At 41.7% G+C, this 23,132-nt stretch overlaps 1 protein-coding gene across 7 annotated transcripts in view; it reads left to right on the plus strand.

Moving 5' to 3' along the window:
• The first annotated feature begins 7,547 nt into the window (after positions 1-7,547).
• Positions 7,548-23,132, plus strand: part of PARP4 (poly(ADP-ribose) polymerase family member 4) — a 165,351-nt gene continuing 149,766 nt past the window's right edge. For 3 of the 7 annotated variants that reach the window (XM_080662135.1, XM_080662138.1, XM_080662139.1), the window contains exons 1-2: positions 7,548-7,693; positions 9,901-10,033. In XM_080662135.1, coding sequence (XP_080518261.1) covers positions 9,902-10,033 — 132 coding nt within the window. In that variant the 5' untranslated portion in view covers positions 7,548-7,693; position 9,901. Of the gene's footprint in view, positions 7,738-9,900; positions 10,034-23,132 lie in introns of all 7 variants that reach the window. The other 4 variants (XM_080662136.1, XM_080662140.1, XM_080662141.1 and 1 more) reach the window with 3 other exon arrangements.

Here is a 23,132-nt window from a genome sequence, read left to right on the forward strand (position 1 = left end):
GGCACAGGCCTTGCTCAAGCAGTGGCTGCCTAGATTCTGGGACCTGGGGCCTGCTCCTACCCCTGTGGTTAGCTGCCCAGCCCCGCAGGCATCAGGGCAACCAACACCTTGGCTGCCCAGGTGTTAATTAGGATGTGTCTTGGTGTGGACCTCTTTGGATTCCTCTTGTTTGGGATTCTCTGTGCTTCCTGGACTTGTAAGTTTATTTCTTTCACCAGGTAGGGGAAGTTTTTTGTCATTATTTCTTCAAATAGGTTTCAATTTTTTGCTCCCTCTCTTCTCCTTCTGGCACCCCTATTATGCAAATGTTGGTATGCTTCAAGTTGTCCCAGAGGCTCTTTACACTATCTTCATATTTTTGGATCCTTTTTTCTTTTTGCTCACTTTTCTGATTGGGTGTTTTATGATTCCTTATATTCTAAACTAGAGGCCCGGTGCATGAGATTCGTGCTCTGGGTTGGGGGGGGGGCGGTCCCTCAGCCTGGCCTGTGCCCTCTCACAGTCTGGGACCCATCGGGGGATGTCTGCCTGTCGGCAGTCAGACATCCCACTCGCAGATGGGGCTCTCGCAGTTCAGGACCCCTCACTCCTTACTGCCCACCTGCAGTGTAGGTGGGAGAGGCTCCTGCCACTGCCACTGGTGCCAGCCATGAGCCTGGCTTCTGGCTGAGTGGCACTCCCCCTGTGGGAGCACACTGACCACCAGGGGGCAGCTCCTGCATTGAGCATCTGCCCCCTGGTGGTCAGTGCACATCATAGCAACCAGTAGGTCCACCGTTCAGTTGATTTGCATATTACACTTTAATTATATGGGATTGCTGATTTGTTTCTTGGCATCATCTACTCTACTGCTGATTCCTTATAAATTATTCTTCATTCCAGTTATTTTATCCTTCATTTCTGACTGGTTCCTTTTTATGGTTTTTATGTTCTTTTTCATGTTGTTGAAGTTCTCACTAAGTTTTTTGAGCATCCTTAAACCATTCTTTTGAACTCTGTATCTGGTAGTTTGCCTCCATTTCATTTAGTTCTTTTTCTGGAAATTTTTCCTGTTCTTTCATTTGGGACATGTTTCTTTGTCTCTGCATTTTGACTGCTTCCCTATGTTTGTTTCTATGTATTAAGTCAGTGGTCGGCAAACTCATTAGTCAACAGAGCCAAATATCAACAGTACAACGATTGAAATTTCTTTTGAGAGCCAAATTTTTTAAACTTAAACTTCTTCTAAAGCTACTTCTTCAAAATAGACTTGCCCAGGCCATGGTATTTTGTGGAAGAGCCACACTCAAGGGGCCAAAGAGCCGCATGTGGCTTGCGAGCCGCAGTTTGCCGACCACTGTATTAGGTAGAGCTGCGACATCTCTTGGACTTGGTAGGATGACCTTGTGTAGTAGGTGTCCTGTAGAGCCCAGTGGCACAGCCTCCCCAGTCACTTGAGCTGGGTGCTCCAGGTGTGCTCCTGTGTGGGCCTTGATTGCTGTTGGCATCACTGGGGGGATTGAACCCCATGCCAATCGGCTGTGAGGACCAGCTGCAACTATAGCAGAGAAGCTGCTGTGCAAGAGACAACCCGATGGAGCAAAACTTGCTTCAATGGGGCTTTGGTGCTCACCAAGTCTGCCCCCTAAGTTTGTCGCTTGTGAAGGTGGTAGGGTTATAATCTGGCATGGTCTGCAGCTGTCCACTGGGTACCCTGACTCCCAAGAAGTGCTAAGTCAGTCACTCGGCACAGCTATAGAGTGATCTGCAGATGGCTGGGGTCGGAGGTGTCCAGGAGAGGCCAAGCTGCAAACCAAGACTGGCTACCACTAGTAATGACTCAGACTCACTCCCTCTGAGCTTGTGTGGTAGGTTTTCTGAAGTGGTGCGGCAGCAATTTGAAAGGAACCAGAATCATATGGAGAGGAACTGCTGGTCTGGCTTCTGGGCAAGAGCTTGGGGATAGCTTTCTGCCAGATAAAAGTATTGGCAGAGGCCATTATTCCTTTTCTGAGACCTGCCTTCTCCCAGAGCCAGCGGCAGGCCATATCTGAGTCTTCATTAACTTGGCTCATACTGTTCACCCTGCCCTGAAGCCCCACCGCACCCAACTTTCAGGCCCACCCAAGCCATTTCAAATGACTTTTTTATATATACAAATGGCCTCTCCTGCCTTATGCTTCAGACTTTCCTAAAATCTCTGAAACATTCAGCATCTGGCCTCCAAGTACCTCAACCTCTTGCTAAGTGGCCACACTATTTTTTTATTGAATTTATTGGGATGACACGGGGTAGCAGATTTCAGGTGCACAATTCCACAACACAGCAGCTGTATACCATCTTAGGCCACACTATTTCTTTTTTTAAATTAAATTAAATTTTTTTTATTGATTTGAAAGAGAGAGAGAGAGAGAGAGAGAGAGAGAGAGAGAGAGAGAGAGAGGAGAGAGAGAGAAAGAGAAACATGGATTTGTTGTACAACTTATTTATGCATTAGTTAGTTGTTTTTTGTATGTGTCCTGACTGGGGATCAAACCCAAAACCTTGGTGTATCAGAACAATGTTCTAACCACCTGAGACACCCAGCTAGGACCTGTTGATCTTTTCTACAAACCAACTTTTGATTTAGTTGATTGTTTTTCTGTTCTCTCATATATTTCTGCTCTAATAATTATTTGTTCTTTTTGCTGTCTTTGGATTTAGTTTGCTCTTCTATTTTAGTTTTGTTGTTGTTGTTAATCCTCACCCAAGGGTATTTTGTCCATTGATTTTTTTAGGGAGTGGAAGGGAGGGAGGGGGAGAGAGAGAGAGAGAGAGAGAGAGAGAGAGAGAGAGAGAGAGAGAGAGAGAGAGAGAGAGAGAGAGAAAGATCAATGTGAGAGAGACACATCGATTGGTTGCCTCTTGCAAGTACCCCGACGGGGCCAGTGATCAAACCTGCAACCCACATATGTGTTCTTGGCCCTTTGGTGCATAGGCCAATGTTCTAATCACTGAGAAACACCAGCCAGCCTTTTTTTTTTTTAGTTTTTTAAGGTGTAAAGTTAACTTGTGATTTGGGAATCTTCCTTTTTTTAAATAAAGGCATTTACAGCTATAAATTTCCCTCTCAACACTTTCACTGCATCCTATAAGTTTTCGTTTTCATTCATTTAAAAGTATTTTCTTATTACACTTGTGAATTCTTCTTTGACCCATAAGATGTTTAAGTGTGTTTTAATTTTCACATATTTGCTATTTTTCCAGTTTTTCTTCTGTTAACTGATTTCTAGCTTCATTCCATTTGTATGATTTCAATTATCTTTTTTTTTTTATGGTTTCCTCTTCCTCCTCCTCCCCCTTCTCCTCCCCCTCCCCCTCCTCCTCCCCTTCCTCCTCCTCCTCCTCCTCCTCTTCCTCTTCTTCCTCCTTCTTCTTCTTGTTTTTTTTTGGTTAATCTTCGCCTGAGGATATTTTTCCATTGATTTTTTAGGGAGAGTGGAAGAGAGAGGGAAAGACAGAAACATTGAGGTGAGAGAAACACATCAATTGGTTGCCTCCGACCAGGGCCAGGGCCCTAGGAGTCTGCAACCAAGGTACGTGACCTTGACTGGGATCAAACCTGGGACCCTTTGGTCCGCAGGCCGACACTCTATCTACTAAGCCAAACTGGCTAGGGCTGATTTCAATTATCTTAAATTCACTGCAAATCGCTTTGTGACCTAACATATGAAATATGTTGGAGTATGTTCCATTGGCATTTAAAAAATATGTATTCTGCCCTGACCAGTTTGGCTCAGTGGATGGAGCGTCGGCCTGCGGACTGAAGGGTCCCAGGCTCGATTCCAGTCAGGGGCATGTATCTTGGTTGTGGGCACATCCCCAGTAGGGGGTGTTCAGGAGGCAGCTCACTGATGTTTCTCTCTCATCGATGTTTCTAATTCTCTATCCTTCTCCCTTCCTCTCTGTAAAAAATCAATAAAATATATTTTTAAAAAAATATGTATTCTATTGTATTGTATGAAATGTTCTACATATGTGTTTTATGTCTCATTCGTTTACATGGCCTGTTTCCTTATTCTTCTTCCTAGTTTTTCTATCTGATAACTATTAAAAGTGGGTTCTGAAGTCTCCAACTATTATTGTAGAACAGTCTATTTCTCCCTTCATTTCTATCAATTTTTGCTTCATATATTTTGGGGCTCTCTTGTAACAATTTTTTAAAATATGTTTTTATTGACCTTAGAGAGAGAGGAAGGGTGAGGGATAGAGAGATAGAAACATCAATGAGATTAATTGGCTGCCTCCTGCACACTCCTACTGGGGATCAAGCCCATGTGTCCTGACAGGGAATTGAATCAGTGACCTCTTGGTTCATGGGTTTGATATTAGAATAGTCTTCTCTGCTGTCTTTTGGTTATTATTTGCATGGAATGTCTTTTTTCCATCCTTACACATTCAACCTATATGTATATTTAGACCAAAGGTGAATTTCTTCTAGATTATAGATAGATGGATCATGGTGTTTTTAAATGAAAGGAAGAATCATATTCTCTCACTTTAAATCAAAAGCTAGAAATAATTAAGCTGAGCAAGGAAGACATGTCAAAAGTTGAGATAGGCTAAAAGCTAGGTCTTTTATGCCAAACAGTTAGCCAAGTTCTGAATGCAAAGGAAAAGTTGTTGAAGGATATTAAAATTGCTACTCCTGTGAACACACAAATGATAAGCAAAATAGCTTTATGCTGAGAAGGAGAAAGTTTTAGTAGTCTGGATAGAAGTTCAAAGTAGCTACAACACTGAAAGAAGTTCTACTGTTGGTAAAATGCTATCAATTAGCATCACATGCTACAGAGAAATTGTTCATGAAAGGAAGAGTCAACCCATGCAGCAAACTTCATTGGTGTTTTATCTATATGTATAAAAGCCAAGCGACCAGAATGACTGGTCACTATGACATGCACTGCAGCCGGCCAACTGGCCCGCTGGGGGCAGGGCCAGCTGGCCAACCTCCCCAGACCCTTCTCCCCAACCAGCCCCGCCCTCGATCAACCCCCTTACCCTGATTGGGGGTGGGGGCGGGGCTGGCCAGCCAACCTCCTGTGGCCCCTCCCCCAGCCATCTGGCTCCGATTGGCCTCGATTGGGGTGGACCAGCAGGACCCCACCCATTCATAAATTTGTGCACCAGGCTTCTAGTTTTAAGATATTGTCATAGCCACCCCAACCTTCAGCAACCACCACTCTGAGCAATCAGCAGCCATCAGTATTGAGGCAAGACCCTTCACAACCAACAAGATTACACTCACCTAGGGCTCAGATGACAATAAGCATTTTTTTTAACAATATATTTTTTTTACAAATTTACAAACTTTTTTAGCAAAAGTTAAAAATATTTTTAACAAAAATTTTACATTTTTTAAATAAATTTACATTTTTAGCAAAAGTGGTTTTTAATTAAGTTATGTACTTTTTTTAAAGACATAATGCTATTGCACACTTAATAGATTAGAGTATTATAATGAACTCCAGGGGGTCATCACTTGGGGTGTTCTAGTCAAGAACGAGAAGTGGTCATCTTTTTGTTGTTGTTGATAATCCTCACCCGAAAATATTTTTTCCCATTGATTTTTAAAAATATATTTTTATTGGTGTCAGAGAGGAAGGGAGAGGGAGAAGTAGAAACATCAATGATGAGAGAGAATCATCAATCCACTGTCCCCTACAAGCCCCCGCACTGGGAATTGAGCCCACAACCCGGGTATGTGCCCCGCCCCAGAATTGAACCTCTACCTCCTGGGTCATAGGTGGACACTCAACCACTGAGCTACATTGGCCAGGCATCCATTAATTTTTTTTAGAGGGGAAGGGAGGGAGGGAGAGAGGGGGAAAGAAACATGGAGCCTGCAACCCAGGTACCTGCTCTTGAGCAGGAATTGAATCTGTGACACTGAACTGAGACCCTCTGGTATGCAGGCCCACACTCTAACCATTGAACCAAACGAGCTAGGATGAGATGTGGTCGTCTTGAGGTAGTTTTATTTACTTGCATCAAGTAAAGGAGACAGGGAATTCATACCCAAACCTCTGTCCTACAGAAAGGAGGCTTAGTTATTGCTTATATACATTATTTAGTTAATTACACGTTTTCTCCTTGGCAGTTGGTTAAACTTATTGTTGGGCTCCTGGTCAAGATCATCCCTTTACAGCTGCATCTGCAAAATACTGTGCTACATGTTAACATTTAGCAAGCATAGCATTGTCAGAGACCCAGATCTGAGACCCTTGTCCTATCTAATAATATAGTGTAGCACAACTTTTATATGCACTGGGAAACCAAAAAATTCATGTGACTGGCTCTACTGTTGTGACAGGCCAATAAAGCAGGACAGGTGGAATGAGGAAACTGAGATAGTTAAACAAACTGACAGAGCAATTTACAGCAGTTACAGAAGGTCACCTCCCTAGAAATAACATCTAGGCCTCATTTGTATTTCTGCTCACACAAGCAGCAAAATCAGGTGGGTAACACCAGGATAAGTTTTGATAACGGACCAACCAGTGAAGAACACAGCCCTGAAGGAGCACACCTAGAAAACTGACTAACATTCTGCTGAAAACCTCCCCTATGATTCTTACCTTAGAGAAAGAGATTAAGCCTCAAGACAAAGGACCCAGCCTGTGCTCTCCCTCTGGAAAGCAGCCCCCCACCCCCACCCCCACCCCCATTCTTTTTCTCTTTTCTTCCCCCACAGGCAGGCATCAACTCTAAAGGACCCCACCAGGCTTGCAACCAGGGAAGCAATGGGCAGCGGCCCTTTCTAGGCTAACCTCTGAACCTGATCCCAAGGCCCCTTTTTCTTTCCTTTCCAGAGAACTAGGGCAGCCCAGCCTATGCCCTTCTGTTCCTTCTTCTATGCTAAGCCCTTTCTTGTTTTACTGTCCCCAGCTCTAATAAATGTTCCCTCCTAATCACCTGGGCTCGTGTTGTGAAATCTTTACCGCACAATGTCAAGATCCCACACACTACCACTGGCCCTAGGTGCACCCCCAAAGGCCAGGTTCCCTTTCCCATAACACTGTGATACTGGCATTATTGTGGTGGTCCAGAGCTCAACCTGCAATAGCACTGACGTATGCCGATCGTCGGGTATAGATTCATAACCTTTCTACATCTTTTCTATTTTCATCATATCTGGGAAATTTTATTCTTTCCCATTACTTCACCCTCTACTCAATGAATCTTCAGCCCTCACCTCTCTGGAAGAGCAGATTTGTATTTCTAACTACTTAGGAACACTGCCAGGAACTTCAAACTCAGGAAGTCTTAAACTAAATTCATTATCTTACCCTCCTGTTTCCCCAAATACCAAACCTTTCCAAAATTTATTTGTTCCCAGCTCCAGGGAATCACCCTCATTTCTCAGTTAAATGGCAGCACCATCCACACACTTTCCCCAAACTCCAACTTTGGAGTAACCCCTCATTTGCTAAATCCCGCCAGAAAGATGAAACAAAAAATCCTAACCCTGGGCTGGTTGGGGAAAGAAAACCCGCCTGCGCAGCCGCGACCTGGCCGCCCGAGCCCTCGGTCCCGGTGCGGGCGCGGCCGGTGGCGGCGGGGGCGGGGCTCCGACTGCCCGGCCCGACCTCGTCCTGGCCCAGCGGAGTCTCAAGCTGGGAAGTGCCCGGAGTCAGAATCCGGAGGTACAGGGAGCGGCCGGGTCCTCTGGCAGGTGCGTGGGCACCGCGTGGGAGCCTTGTCCTTGGCGTCAGCCAGGTGCGCTTGCGGGCGGCCGCCGGTGGGGACTGGACGCGGGGGAAGGGGGGAGGGGAGGGGAGGGGGTGCCCGGGGCGCTCAGGCCCGGGTCTCCCGGAAAGAGGTTGTCGCGCTGGGGCACTGCGTTTCTTGTTTCCGACGTGCCAAAGGGCATATCTGCCTTCTGAAAGGGGTTACAAAGTAAGCTTTTGCAAAAAGTTCAGGATTTTGATGGATAATCAAGGAACACCGTGAGAAATTGGGAAAGCCGTGCGTGATAATAACATTTACCGTCAGTTTAAGTTCAAAGTCGAAAACCTGGAAATGAGTTTAATGATCCTTCGGGGGCTGAGTCGTTAAATCTCAGTCTCTAGAAAAACATGGCGCGGCCCCGTGTTCAGCTTTACGCTCTGGGTTGCAAAATGACAGTAAACATGAAGATCTGTAAAATGTGGCGTTAGAATAAAGGAAAAATTCACTCCGAATGTGTGCTTGTTGCAGATCCTTTCCGTGCGCTGACTTGATCTTGTATTCGGTGAGCACTCCTTAGTTCCGGTCTATGTGCTCAGAGCTGTGATAGGCCTCTGGAGATGGAGCAGCACCAGAGTGGGGGCCTCTCTTTTCAGGGGTTCAGTAGTCCCATTAGGAAGGTGCAGAGTTGATGCTATTTGAGTCCAAATATGCAAATAGTGCCAGAGGATATTCTGTAATCCTTGGGGGTTTTTTTTGTTTTTTTTTTTTTTAAATATATTTTATTGATTTTTTACAGAGAGGAAGGGAGAGGGATAGAGAGTAAGAAACATCGATGAGAGAGAAACATCGATCAGCTGCCTCTTGCACACCCCCTACTGGGGATGTGCCCGCACCCAAGGTACATGCCCTTGACTGGAATCAAACCTGGGACCCTTCAGTCCGCAGGCTGACGCTCTATCCACTGAGCCAAACCGGTCAGGGCTGTAATCCTTGGTTTTAATGGATGTGGGAGTTTTTAGTAAGCAAACATTTATTGAGTGCCTATTGTGTGCCCTAGAGTCTAGGTAAAAATCAACAAAGCATAGCCCTCGCATGGGATCTATTCTACTGGAGAAACTAAAAGTGTTAAGAGTGGTTATGAGGATGTGTGTGACTACAGCTGCCCACTGAGGGCCGAGGGGAGGCTGCAGCCTGTCCTGGATCAGAGCCAAGGGTTCCAAGGAGGCTCCCAACTGCACCCACAGTTTCTGGATAGAGTGGCCAGAATTTGTGAGAAAGAAGCTGAAAGTTTCCCAGGACTTACATATAAAAGTCCATGGTTTCACTATCACATAATGTTAATTTTTAATTAGAAATTAATGCATATATATCCTCAACCGAGGATATTAATCCTCACCTGAAGGTATTCTTTCTATTGATTTTGTTTGTTTGTTTTAGAGAAAGTGGAAGGGAGGGAGGGAGGGAGAGAGAGAAATATCAATGTGAGAGAGACCCATCAACTGGTTGCCTCCCACAGGAGACCCAACTGGGGCGGGGATTGAACCTGCAACCCAGGTATGTGTTCTTGACAGGTAATTGAACCTTCAATCCTTCCATGTGTGGGCTGATGCTCCAGCCACTGAGCCACACCACACTGGCCAGGACACTTCTATATATTCTTTATTTATTGATTGATTTAAGGGAGAGAGAGGCCCATGTGGCTCAGTGGTTGAGCATCGACCTATGAACCAGGAAGTCATAGTTCAATTCCCGGTCAGGGCACATGCCCGGATTGAGGGCTTGATCCCAGGGGGAAGAGGGGGCGGTGAAGGGGGAGGAGGGTTCATGACGGATCAATAATTCTCTCTCACCATTGATGTTCTATCTCTCTCTCCCTCTCCCTTCCTCTCTGAAATCAATAAAAATATATATATTTTTAAATCACATGTCTTAAAAAAAATCATGTATATTATGAATCTATACCAAAGGATTTTTGGGTGTCATTATATCAGCCATAAAAGCGAGAAATTATTCTAAAACCAATATACATATTGCAAACTCAAGTAATATCTAACTTTTGTGATTATAATATGATTGCAATATCTTTTTTTGAAAAAGTAATGCCCAACTTTCCCACAGTTTGCTTGTAGAACAATTCTAAAGTCACTGTCACTTATATTCACTGAAAATAAATTCCTAAAAGTTATGACTTGAAACTTCTTTTCCCTACAGGATGACTGTGGGAGTCTTTGCAAATTGTACTTTCTGTTTGAAAGTCAAGCACTTACCTGGTCAACAGAAGAAAAAGCTACAAACTGACATTAAAGAAAATGGTGGAAATGTTTCTGTTTTATTAAATCCACAGGTAAAATATCCTAAGGATCCTTCTATGATAGACCATTGTGCCTGAGCGGGGCGAGGGCATGGTGAGAAAAGTAAGTAGAGAAACTGGCAGCAGGGAAGTCAGTGGAGGCAGGGGAAGTGACATCTCCAACAGGGAATTGGCTGGAGAGAGGCAGAGGGAAGACCACCCCATTCCATCTTCTATTCCTGTGAGCTGTAGGACAATCCTATATGCCATGTGAATCTAATATTATTAGAGCACAGCCGAGGACACCAAAAAAGTAATGTCAGACCAGCCAAATCTGTTCTCAAAGGAGAACGTGCAGCATTTGCCAAAAGCACTCTAGTCCCTCACCAGTATGTCAGCACTGGAGTGATACCTGTAAGGGTGGTTCTTATAGGACAGAAAAAAAACACATGCATTGTAAACTGATCTTTGTACTGCTTATTTAAAGGTGGAAGGAAGCTACCTTCTCTCTTGAAATGAACTGTAGGACTGATAGTTTCGATATAGAATTTCACAGCTGGATGAAATCTTGAAAATAACTAAGATCACCCTGCTCTGTTTTAACCACCTCATCATAAGAACTAAAAATTGAAATTCATAGTTGGTGCCAGGCCTACAAGTACAGGCCCTGCCCCGTACAGGCTCTTCCCTCTTTTTCACTTATTTATTTTAAATTTTATTTTATTTTATTGTTGAAGGCATTGCAAATAGTAGTCGTATGTCTCCTTTTTTCCCCTCATTGACCTTCCCCCAGCGCCCCTAACCCCCAAGGACTTGCCCTCATCCCCACCCCCACCCCCAGTGTCTTGCGTCCATTAGTTATGCTTATATGCATGCATACAAGTCCTTCAGTTGATTTCTTATCTCCCCCCAACCCTCCCCTACCTTCCCGATCTAGTTTGATTGTCTGTTCGATGCTTATTTGCCTCTGTCTATTTTTGTTCAACAGTTTGTAATGTTCTTTATTATCCATAAATGAGTGAGATCATGTGGTTTTTATCTTTCACTGCCTGGCTAATGTCACTTAGCATAATGCTCTCCAGACCCATCCATGCTTTGCAAATGGTAGGAGTTCCTTTTTACCGCAGCATAGTATTCCATTGTGTAGATGTACCACAGTTTTTAAATCCACTCCTCTGCTGATGGGCATTTAGGCTGTTTCCAAATCTTAGCTATGGTGAACTGTGCTGCTATGAACATAGGGGTGCATATATCCTTTCTGATTGGTGTTTCTAGTTTCTTGGGATATATTACTAGAAGTGGGATTACTGGGTCAAATGGGAGCTCCATTTTTAGTTTTTCGAGGAAGCACCATACTGTTTTCCACAGTGGCTGCACCAGTCTGCATTCCCACCAGCAGTGAAGGAAGGTTCCTTTTTCTCCACATCCTCGCCAGCACTTGTCATTTGTTGATTTGTTGATGATAGCCAATCTGACAGGTGTGAGATGGTACCTCATTGTCGTTTTGATTTGCATCTCTTTGATGATTAGTGACTTTGAGCATGTTTTCATATGTCTCTTGGCTTTCTGAATGTCTTCTTTTGAAAAGTGTCTATTTAGGTTCTTTGCCCATTTTTAAATATATATATATTTCTTTATCGATTTCAGAGAGAAAAAGAGAAGGAGAGAGATAGAAACATCAGTGATGAGAGAGAATCATTGATCAGCTGCCTCCTGCACACATCCCACTGGGGATCGAGCCACAACCCAGGCATGTGCCCTGGGCCAGAATCGAACTGGGACCCTTCAGTCCCCAGGCTTATGCTCTATCCACTGAGCCAAGCCAGCCAGGCCCTTTGCCCATTTTTGATTGGATTGTTTATCTTCCTTTTGTTAAGTTGTATGAGTTCCCTGTAAATGCTAGAGATTAAACCCTTATCAGAGATAACATTGGCAAATATGTTCTCCCATGCAGTGGGCTTTCTTGTTGTTTTGTTAATGATTTCTTTTGCTGTGCAGAAGCTTTTTATTTTGATATAGTCTCATTTGTTTATTTTCTCTTTAGTTTCCATTGCCCTAGGAGCTGTATCGGTAAAGATATTGCTATGACAAATGTCTGCTATTTTGCTGCCTATGGCTTCTTCTAAGATTTTTATGGTTTCTCATCTTATGTTTAAGTCTTTTATTTTTTTATTTTTTTATTTTTTTATTTTTTTTATTAAGGTATTATATGTGTACATATCTTACCATTGCCCCCCCACCCCACTCCCATACATGCCGTCACCCCCCCAATGTTTTGCATCCGTTGGTTACTCTTATATGCATGCATATAAGTCCTTCAGTTGATCTCTTATTTCCCCCACCTCTCCCTAACCTTACCGCTGTAATTTGACAGTCTGTGATGCTTTACTGCCTCTGTATCTATCTTTTTGTTCATCAGTTTATAATGTTTTTCATTATCCACAAATGAGTGAGATCATGTGGTATTTTTCTTTCATTGACTGGCTTATTTCACTTAGCATAATGTTCTCTAATTCCATCCAGGTGCCTACAAATGGTAATAATTCCTTCTTTTTATGGCAGCATAGTATTCCATTGTGTAGATGTACCATAGTTTTCTGATCCAGTCATCTGCTGACGGGCACCTAGGCTGTTTCCACATCTTAGCTATTGTAAATTGTGCTGCTATGAACATAGGGGTGCATATATCCTTTCTGATTGGTGTTTCTAGTTTCTTAGGATATATTCCTAGGAGTGGGATTACTGGGTCAAATGGGAGTTCCATTTTCAGTTTGATGAGGAAACTCCATACTGTTCTTCACAGTGGCTGCACCAGTCTGCATTCCCACCAGCAGTGCACGAGGGTTCCCTTTTCTCCGCATCCTCGCCAACACTTGTCGTTTGTTGATTTGTTGATGATAGCCATTCTGACAGGTGTGAGATGGTATCGCATTGTCGTTTTTATTTGCATCTCTCAGATAATTAGTGACTTTGAGCATGTTTTCATGTGTCTCTTGGCCTTCCTTCTGTCTTCTTTCAAAAAGATTCTATTTAGGTCCGTTGCCCATTTTTTTATTGGATCATTTATCTGACTTTTATTAAGTTGTATAAGCTGCCTGTAGATGTTGGAGATTAAACCTTTATCAGTGATAACATTTGCAAATATGTTCTCCCATACAGTGGGCTTTCTTGTTGTTTTGTTGAAGGTTTCTTTTGCTGTGCAAAAGCTTTTTATTTTGATGTAGTCCCATTTGTTTATTTTCTCTTTGGCTTCCATTGCCCTAGGGGCAGTATCAGTGAAAAAGTTCTTTTGGCATATGTCTGAGATTTTGCTGCCTGTGGATTCCTCTAGCATTTTTATGGTTTCCCGTCTTATATTTAAGTCCTGTATCCATTTTGAGTTTATTTTTGTGTATGGTGTAAGTTGGTGATCTAGTTTCATTTTTTTGCATGTATCTGTCCAATTTTCCCAACACCATTTATTGAAGAGACTCTCTTGACTCCATTGTATGCTCATGCCTCCTTTGTCAAATATTAATTGCGCATATTGGTTTGGGTCGATATCTGGATTCTCTATTCTATTCCATTGATCTATATGTCTGTTCTTGTGCCAGGACCAGGCTATTTTGAGGACAGTGGCTTTGTAATACAGCTTGAAATCTGGTATTGAGAGCCCTCCTACTTTATTCTTCTTTCTCAGGATTGCTGTGGCTATTCGGGGTCTTTTTTTATTCCAGATGAATTTTTGGAGAGTTCTTTCTAGGTCTGTGAAATCTGCCGTTGGTATTTTAATGGGGAGTGCATTGAATCTGTAGATTGCTTTGGGTAGTGTGGACATTTTAATGATGTTGATTCTACCAATCCATGAACATGGTATGTTCTTCCATCTGTTTACATCTTCCTCTATCTCTTTTTTCAGTGTTGTGTAGTTTTCCGCGTATAGGTCTTTTACCTCCTTGGTTAGGGTTATTCCTAAGTATCTTAATTTTTTTGGTGCGATGGAAAATGGGATTGCTTTTTTAGTCTCTCTTTCTGTAAGTTCACTGTTGGTGTATAGAAATGCCATAGATTTCTTGGCGTTAATTTTGTATCCTGCTACATTGCCGAATTCATTTATTAAGTCTGTTAGTTTATTGATGGAGTCTTTCGGGTTTTTTATGTACAATATCATGTCATCTGCAAATAAGGACAGCTTCACTTCTTCTTTTCCAATTTGGATGCCTTTTATTTCTTCTTCTTGTCTAATTGCAGTGGCTAATACTTCCAGTACTATGTCAAACAGGAGTGGTGAGAGTGGGCATCCCTGTCTTGTTCCTGTTCTTAGGGGAAATGGTTTTAGTTTTTGCCCATTGAGTATGATGTTAGCTGTGGGTTTATCATATATAGCTTTTATTATGTTGAGGTATGATCCTTCTATTCCCACCTTGTTGAGAGTTTTTATCAAGAAAGGGTGTTGGATTTTGTCAAATGCTTTTTCTGCATCAATTGATATGACTATGTGATTTTTATCTCTCAATTTGTTTATGTGATGTATCACATTTATTGATTTGCGGATATTGTACCATCCTTGCATTCCTGGGATAAACCCTACTTGGTCATGGTGTATGATCTTTCTGATGTACTGCTGGATCTGATTTGCTAGAATTTTGTTGAGGATTTTGGCATCTACGTTCATGAGGGATATTGGCCTGTAATTCTCCTTCATTGTGTTGTCTTTATCTGGTTTTGGTATTAGGGTGATGCTGGCTTCATAGAAGGAGCTTGGAAGTGTTCCTTCCTCTTGAATTTTTTGGAATAGTCTGAGGAGGATAGGTTTTAGTTCTTCCTTGAATGCTTGGTAAAACTCTCCTGTGAAGCCGTCTGGTCCTGGGCTTTTGTTTGCTGGAAGCTCTTTGATGACTGCTTCAATTTCTTCCATAGTTACTGGCATATTGAGCTGTTTAGATTCTTCTTGATTGAGTTTTGGAAAGTTATATTTTTCTAGGAATATGTCCATTTCCTCCAGGTTGTCCAGTTTGTTGGAATAGAGTTGTTCGTAGTATTTTTTAACAATCCTTTGTATTTCGGCGGGATCTATTGTTATTTCACCTCTTTGATTTCTGATTTTGTTTATTTGGGTCCTCTCTCTTTGCTTCTTGGTGAGCCTGGCTAGAGGTTCATCAATCTTGTTTATCCTTTCAAAGAACCAGCTCTTGGTTTTGTTGATCTTTTGTATTGTTTCTTTGTTCTCTATGTCATTTATTTCCACTCCAGTCTTTATTATTTTCTTCCTTCTGCTTACACTGGGCTTTTCTTGTTGCTCTTTTTCTAACTCTTTGAGTTGTTGGGTTAGGTAATTTATTACCTTTGTATCTTGTTTTTTGCAGTAGGCTTGTAGAGCTATGAACTTCCCTCTCAAGACTGCTTTCGCTGTGTCCCATAGATTTTGGATTGTAGTGTTTTCATTGTCATTTGTTGCCATGATGTTTTTTATTTCTTCTTTGATCTCTCTGGTAACCCAGTCATGGTTTAAGAGCATGCTGTTTAGTCTCCATGTGTTTGATTTCTTTAGGTTGTTTTTATTGTAGTTGATTTCCAGTTTTATGCCACTGTGGTCTGAGAAGATGCTTGATATGATTTCTATCTTCTTGAATTTGAAGAGACTTTGCCTATGACCCAACATATGGTCTATCTTGGAAAATGACTCATGTGCACTTAAGAAGAATGTATATTCTGTGGCTTTGGGGTGAAATGTTCTGAAGATGTCAATTAATTCCATCTGGTCTAGTGAGTCATTTAGGATTGATGTTTCTTTGCTGATTTTTTGTTTAGAGGATTTGTCCAATGGTGATAGTGGGGTATTAAAGTCTCCTACTATGATTGTATTGCTGTCAATCTCTCCCTTGATATCCTCCAGGAGTTTTTTTATGTATTTGGGTGCTCCTGTATTGGGTGCATATATGTTTACCAGAGTTATTTCTTCTTGTTGGATTGCTCCCTTTAGTATTACGAAGTGGCCTTCCTTATCTCTTCTTATGTCCTTCACTTTGAGATCTAATTTGTCAGATATAAGTATTGCTACCCCAGCTTTTTTTTCAGTTCCATTTGCCCGGAAAACCTTTTTCCATCCCTTCACCCTCAGTCTGTTTGTGTCTTTTTTTCTGAGGTGGGTTTCTTGTAGATAGAATATATATGGGTCGTGTTTTCTTATCCAATCCGTTACCCTTTGTCTTTTGATTGGGGCATTTAATCCATTTACATTTAAAGTTATTATTGATAGGTACTTATTTGTCGCCATTCCTATTCTTTACCCCTGTGTTCCTTCTTCGCTTCCTATTTCTTTTTTTTTACAGCAGACCCGTTAGCATTTCTTGCATTGCTTGTTTGGTGGTAATAAATTCCCTTAGTCCTTTTTTGTCTGTGAAGCTCCTGATTTCACCTTCAATTTTGATTGATAGCCTTGCTGGGTACAGTATTCTTGGATTCAGACCCTTCCTTTTGCATGACTTTGTATATTTCATTCCATTCCCTCTGGCCTGATGAGTTTCTGTTGAGAAATCAGTTGCTAGTCTGATGGGGGTTCCTTTGTAGGTAACACTCTGTCTCTCTCTTGCCGCTTTTAAGATTCTTACTTCGTCGTTGGTGTTTGCCAATTTAATTATGATGTGCCTTGGTGTCGGTCTTTTGGGGTTCATTTTGCTTGGGACTCTGTGAGCTTCTTGGATTTGTGTGGGTTTTTTCTTCCCTATATCAGGGAAATTTTCTGTCATTATTTCTTCAAAGAGGTTTTCTATTCCTTGCTCAGCTTCCTTTCCTTCTGGAACCCCTATTATGTGGATGTTGTTTTGTTTCGTGTTGTCCCAAAGTTCCCTTAGGCTCTCCTCCTGCCTTATAATTTTTTTTTCTAGAAGTTGCTCTACTTGGGTATTTTTTCCCATCTTGTCTTCTAGCTCACTGATGCAGTCCTCTGCTTCTTCTAGTCTACTCTTGATGCTTTCTATTGAGTTCTTTACAGCAGCGATGTCATTTTCTATTTCTTCTTGGTTCTTCTTCATTTCCTCTTGGTTCTTGCTCATATTGTCGAATTTGTCTTCCATTCTTTTCAGCCACCTTATGACCATTTCTCTGAATTCTTTTTCTGGAAGGTTGCTTGCCTCCATTTCGTTTACTTCCTTTTCTGGTGATCCCTGCTTTTCTTTCATATGCGGGCTGTGTCTTTGTCTCCCCATGGTCTCTCTTCTCTGGGTGTCTGGTTATGTAGTTCTCTCTCTCCTGCGTTGATTTAAAGGCACAAAATACAGCACTACCAGGTACAACACACAAGGCACTGAACAGAAATATATTCACGATATTAATAACTTCCAATAAAGGTGACCACCAGAGAAAGGCAAATTAGGGGATAGGAGAGAAAGAAGAAGAGGAAAAAGAAAGAAAAAAAGGAGTGTCAAAATGAAATTGGGAAAAGGGGAAAAAAAAAGTAAGAGAGACAAGAAAGAGACTAAGAGAGAAAGGGGTACAGACTATATATATTGGGGATAAAACTCCAATAGAACTATCACTAATCCCAGCAAATGCCAGCAACAAGTACCTGGGGATTAATACAAACTACAACACCAACTAATATTGAGTGAGTTAAGAGAAAACAGAAGCACAAAACAAACAAAAAAATAAAAGAAGAATAAGCAAAACAATCTCACAAAAAAGCATAAAAATTCGATATAATCTACATTCAAGCGAACAACAAAAGGACAGAGAGAAAAACAATTTTTGGATAGTTAAGACAGCGAAGAGAGAGGTGTGTATGGACTTGGAGCAGGGGATTGGAGATTAGATATGTAAGTAGGGTGAAATTTTAACAAGGGGTAAACAGAAAGAATAGGGAAAATCTAAAGCAGGAAAGGGGTAAGATAAACAGGACACCAAAAAGGGGAAGGTTAGGAAGAGAGTGATGGCATAAAGGTAGAGTTGAGATAGAGTAAAACGATGCTAAAGGAAAGATGAAAGTAGAATGTAGAACACTAATCCCAAAGTAAAATGAAGAGAAAATAAAATGACACTTAAAAAAAAAAAAAAGATAAAATAGCAGTAGTAATAATACGGATTGAAAATAAAAATGTAATAATTAAAAGGGTAAAATCAAGTGAGGAAAAAAGAAAAAAATTAGTTTCTTGAGTAAAAGATGCAAAAAATGAAAATAGAAAAATAAAAAAATAAAAAATAAAAATAAAATGTGGAGTAGTGAAGGTCATTCACTTCCTCTGTTGTTCTGTTTGGCACGCCTGTTTCTCAGTCCAGACAGTATTGCAGTTCCCTGCGTTCCACTGCTCTTCAGTGATGTAAGCCAGTCCTGATTTTAAGCAGGCGGTGTGTCTTAATTTCTCGTATTCCTTTATTTTTGATTACACAAGAGTCAATTTGTGATTCAGCCCCTGGGTGGCAGTGTTTCTGGATTGACTTCAGGGTCTATCTATGGCCTCTCTAGGCATTGTTAGAGCCTTCTTTCCCTGTGGCACTCACTACTGGTTTGTGGGAGTGGGCTGCCTCAGAGCTGGCTCTCCGATGGTCACTCCCCGCTCCGATCCCCAGGTTCCAGAAAAACAACTTTCCCCTGCAGTCTCCCAGGGTGTCCCCAACTGGGTGATCCTATGTATTGGGCTTAGTAATCAGAAGCAAGGATTTGAAGAGGAAAAAGCCCAAGTGTGCGAACTCCGGGGCTGCGCGTAAGTCTAGGCAACCGGCACACCCCTGAAATTCTTAGGGTGTCCCTGCACGTCAGATCAAAATGGGTTGCTTTTTAGAGAGCCCTTCTGTTAGCAGCTCTGAGGACCCCCTTCCACATTCACAGATCACGCCAGCCCCAACAGCCACGGATTTTTCTAGGCACAGACTTCCCTGGTCCTCCAGCTCCCGCAAAATGCGCGTTCCTCTCTCCCGCTGGGACCAGAGACCTCACCTTATCCCAGGCTAAATCTGACCTTTCTGTGGTGGAGTGTAGAGCTCCTCTGAACCCGTGTGTTTGCGCCAATTGGGGAGCATTGTTCTGGGGCTCGCAGCTGTTCTGTAGTTGTGGATTCTCAGGCTTCCGATAAGCTCCACTTTCCGGTTCAAGATGGCGCAGACTCCGCATCCAAGCCCGCAGCTCCAGGAGGGGACCCAGCCGCAATGGGGGCTGCCAGGTCAGAGGAACCCCGTCTAGCAGTCCCCCACCTTCTTCTGGAGTTCAGCTGTCCCCCAACTTGCCAACAAACACTCCTCGTGCGACCCTCAGCTGTTCTTTCTTTCTGCTCCGGGACAAGGCTCTGAACACGCCTGTCTATTCCGCCGCCATTTTTCCCTCCCATGTTTAAGTCTTTTATCCATTTTGAGTTTATTTTTGTGTATGGTGTAAGTTGGTGGTCTAGTTTCATTTTTTTTTTGCAAATATCTGTCCAATTTTCCCAACACCATTTATTGAAGAGACGGTCTTGTCTCCATTGTATGCTCTTGCCTCCTTTGTCAAATATTAATTGAGCATACTGGCTTGTGTCGATTTCTGGGTTCTCTATTCTGTTCCACTGGTCTATATGTCTATTCTTGTGCCAGTACCAGGCAGTTTTGAGAACAGTGGCTTTGTAGTATAGCTTGATATCTGGAATTGTGATCCCTCCAACATTTTTCTTCTTTCTCAAGATTTCTGCCGCTATTCAGGGTCTTTTTTAAAAATATATATTTCTTTATTGATTTCAGAGAGGATGGGAGAAGGAGAGAGAGACACAAACATCAATGATGAGAGAGAACCATTGATTGACTGCCTCCTGCATGCCCCCAAATGGGGATCAAACTGGCAACCCAGGAATGTGCTCCTGGCCTGAATCAAACCTGGGACATTCAGTCCGCAGGCTGACGCTCTATCCCAGGGGTGGGCAAACTTTTTGACTCGAGGGCCACAATGGGTTCTTAAACTGGACCAGAGGGCCGGAACAAAAGCATGGATGGAGTGTTTGTGTGAACTAATATAAATTCAAAGTAAAGGAGCGGAGGGGAGAGCAAGAGAACCCTCCGCTCTTTCGGCTCCACGGGCCGGATAGAACAGCCAAACGGGCCGGATCCGTCCCGCGGGCCATAGTTTGCCCACGGCTGCTCTATCCACTGAGTCAAGTCAGCTAGGGCTTGGGGTCTTTTTTTATTCTGGATGAATTTTTTGAGCATTTGCTTTAGGTCTTTGAAGTATGCCGTTGGTATTTTAATGGGGATTGCACTGACTTGATAGATTGCTTTGGGTAGTATGGACATTTTAATAATGTTGATTCTACCAATCCATGAACATGGTATATTCTTTCATTTGTTCATGTCTTCCTCTATCTCTTTTTTTAGCATCCTGAAATTTTCTGAGTACAGGTCCTTTGTCTCCTTGGTTAAGTTTATTCCTAGGTATCTTAATTTTTTTGTTGCAATGGTAAATGGGATTACTTTTTAAATTTCCCTTTCTGTGAGTTCATTATTGGTGTATAGAAAAGCCATAGACTTTGTATCCTGCTACATTGCTGAATTGATTTATTCAGTCTAGTAGTTTTTTGATGGAGTCTTTGGGGTTTTCTATGTACAATATCATGTCATCTGCAAATAAGAACAGTTTTACTTCTTCTTTTCCAATTTGGATGCCTTTTATTTCTTCATGTCTGATCGCAGTGGCTAGTACTTCCAGTTCTATGTCGAACAGGAGTGGTGAGAGTGGACATCCCTGTCTTGTTCCTGTTTTTAGGGGAAATGGTTTTAGTTTTTGCCCATTGAGTATGATGTTGGCTGTGGGTTTGTCATATATGCTTTTATTATGTTGAGGTATGATCCTTCTATTCCCACCTTGCTGAGCGTTTTTATCAAGAAAGGGTGTTGAATTTTGTCAAATGCTTTTTCTGCATCAATGGATATGGTTATATGGTTTTTATCTCTTAGTTTGTTTATGTAGTGTATCACATTTATTGATTTGTGGATATTATACCATCCTTGCATCCCTGGAATAAATCCCACTTGGTCATGGTGTATGATCTTTCTATTGTAATGCTGGATCTGATTTGCTAGAATTTTGTTGAGGATTTTGGTGTCTATGTTATGAGAGATATTGGCCTGTAATTCTCTTTCTTTGTAGTGTCTTTATCTGGTTTTGGGATTAGGGTAATGCTGACTTCATAGAAAGAGCTTGGAATTGCTCCTTCCTCTTGAATTTTTTGGAATAGTCTGAGGAAGATAGGTTTTATTTTTTCTTTGAATGTTTGATAAAACTCCCCTCTGAGGCCGTCTGATCCAGGGCTTTTGTTTGTTGGAAGTTTTTTGATTAATGCTTCAATTTCCTCCATAGTTATCGGCCTATTCAGATTTTTTTATTCCTCCTGGTTGAGTTTTGGAAGGTCATATTTTTCTAGGAATATGTCTATTTCTTTTAGGTTGACCAGTTTGTTGGAGTTGAGTTGCTCATAGTATTTTTTAATGATTCTTCGTATTTCTGTGGTGTCTGTTGTTATTTCACCTCTTTTGTGTCTGATTTTGTTTATTTGGGTCCGCTTTCTTTGCTTCTTGGTGAGGCTGGCCAAAGGTTCATCAGTCTTGTTTATCCTTTCAAAGAACCAGCTCTTGGTTTCATTGATCTTTTGTATTTTTTTTTTGTCTCTATGTCATTTATTTCCACTCCAGTCTTTATTATTTCCTTCTTTCTGCTCACCCTGGGCTTTTCTTGTTGCTCTCTTTCTAATTCTTCAAGTTGCAGTTAGATGGTTTATTACCAGTTTTTCTTGCTTTTTGAGGTAGGCCTGTAATGCTAGGAACTTCCCTCTCAGGATTGCTTTCACTGTGTCCCAAAGATTTTGGATTGTTGTGTTTTCATTGTCTTTTGTTTCCAGGATGTGTTTTCTTTCTTCTTTAATCTCTTTGGCAACCCACTCATTGTTTAACAGTATGCTATTCAGCCTCCAAGTGTTTGAAATTTGTGATTGTTTTTACTGTAGTTGATTTCTAATTTTATGTCATTGTGATCTATTGGAGAAGATGCTTGATATGATTTCAATCTTCTTGAATTTGGAGAGACTTTGCCTGTGTCCCAGTATGTGGTCTAACTTTGAAAATGTTCCATGTGCCCTGGAGAAGAATGTAAATTCTGTAGTTTTGGGGTGGAATGTTCTAAAGATGTCGATCAAGTCCATCTGATCTAGTGAGTTGTTTAGGATTGATGTTTCTTTGCTAATTTTTTGTCTAGAGGATTTATCCAGTGATGTTAATGGGATATTAAAGTCCCCTACTATGATTTTTTTGCTGTCTATCTTTCCCCTGATATTTTCCATAAGTTTTTTTTATGTATTTGGGTGCTCCTGCATTGGGTGCATAAATGTTGACCAGATTTATATCCCCTTGTTGTATCGATCCCTTTAGAATTATGAAGTGGCCTTTCTTGTCTATTGTTATGGTCTTCACTTTGAAGTCTGTTTTGTCAGATATAAGTATTGCTACCCAGCTTTTTTTTTTTTTCCATTTGCCTAATAGATATTTTTCCATCCCTTCACTTTTAGTCTGTGTGAATCCCATGTTCTGAGGTGGGTCTCCTGTAGACAGCATATATATGGGTCATGTTTTCTTATCCATTCAGTCACTTGATGTCTTTTGATTGGAGCATTTAAGTTTAATGTTATTATTGAAAGGTACTTGTTTGTTGTCATTTCTGTACTTTATGCCTGTGTTCCTTCCTCCCTTTCTATTTCTTCTTGTTACAGCATTCCCTTTAGCATTTCTTGCATTGCTGGCTTGGTAGTGATAAACTCCCTTAGCCTTTTTTTGTATGGGAAGCTCCTTATTTCCCCTTCAATTTTGATTGATAGTCTTGCTGGATAGAGTATCCTTGGATTCAGGCCTTTGCTTTGCATCACTTTGTATACCTCCTTCCATTCCCTTTTTGCTTGATGTGTTTCTGTTGAGAAATCATTTGATAATCTGATGGGGGATACTTTGTAGGTAACTCTCTGTCTCTCTCTTGCAGCCTTTAAGATTCACTCTTCGTTGTTAACATTTGCCATTGTAATTATGACGTGTCTTGGTGTGGGTCTTTTGGGATTCATCTTGCTTGGGACTCTCTGTGCTTGTGTGATTTTTTTCTTCCCCATATCAGAGAAGTTGTCTGTCATTATTTCTTCAAATATATTTTCTAATCCTTGCTTCTCTTCTTGTCCTTCTG

Source organism: Plecotus auritus (assembly GCF_963455305.1).
Source record: "Plecotus auritus genome assembly, chromosome: 3".
NCBI lineage: Eukaryota > Metazoa > Chordata > Mammalia > Chiroptera > Vespertilionidae > Plecotus > Plecotus auritus.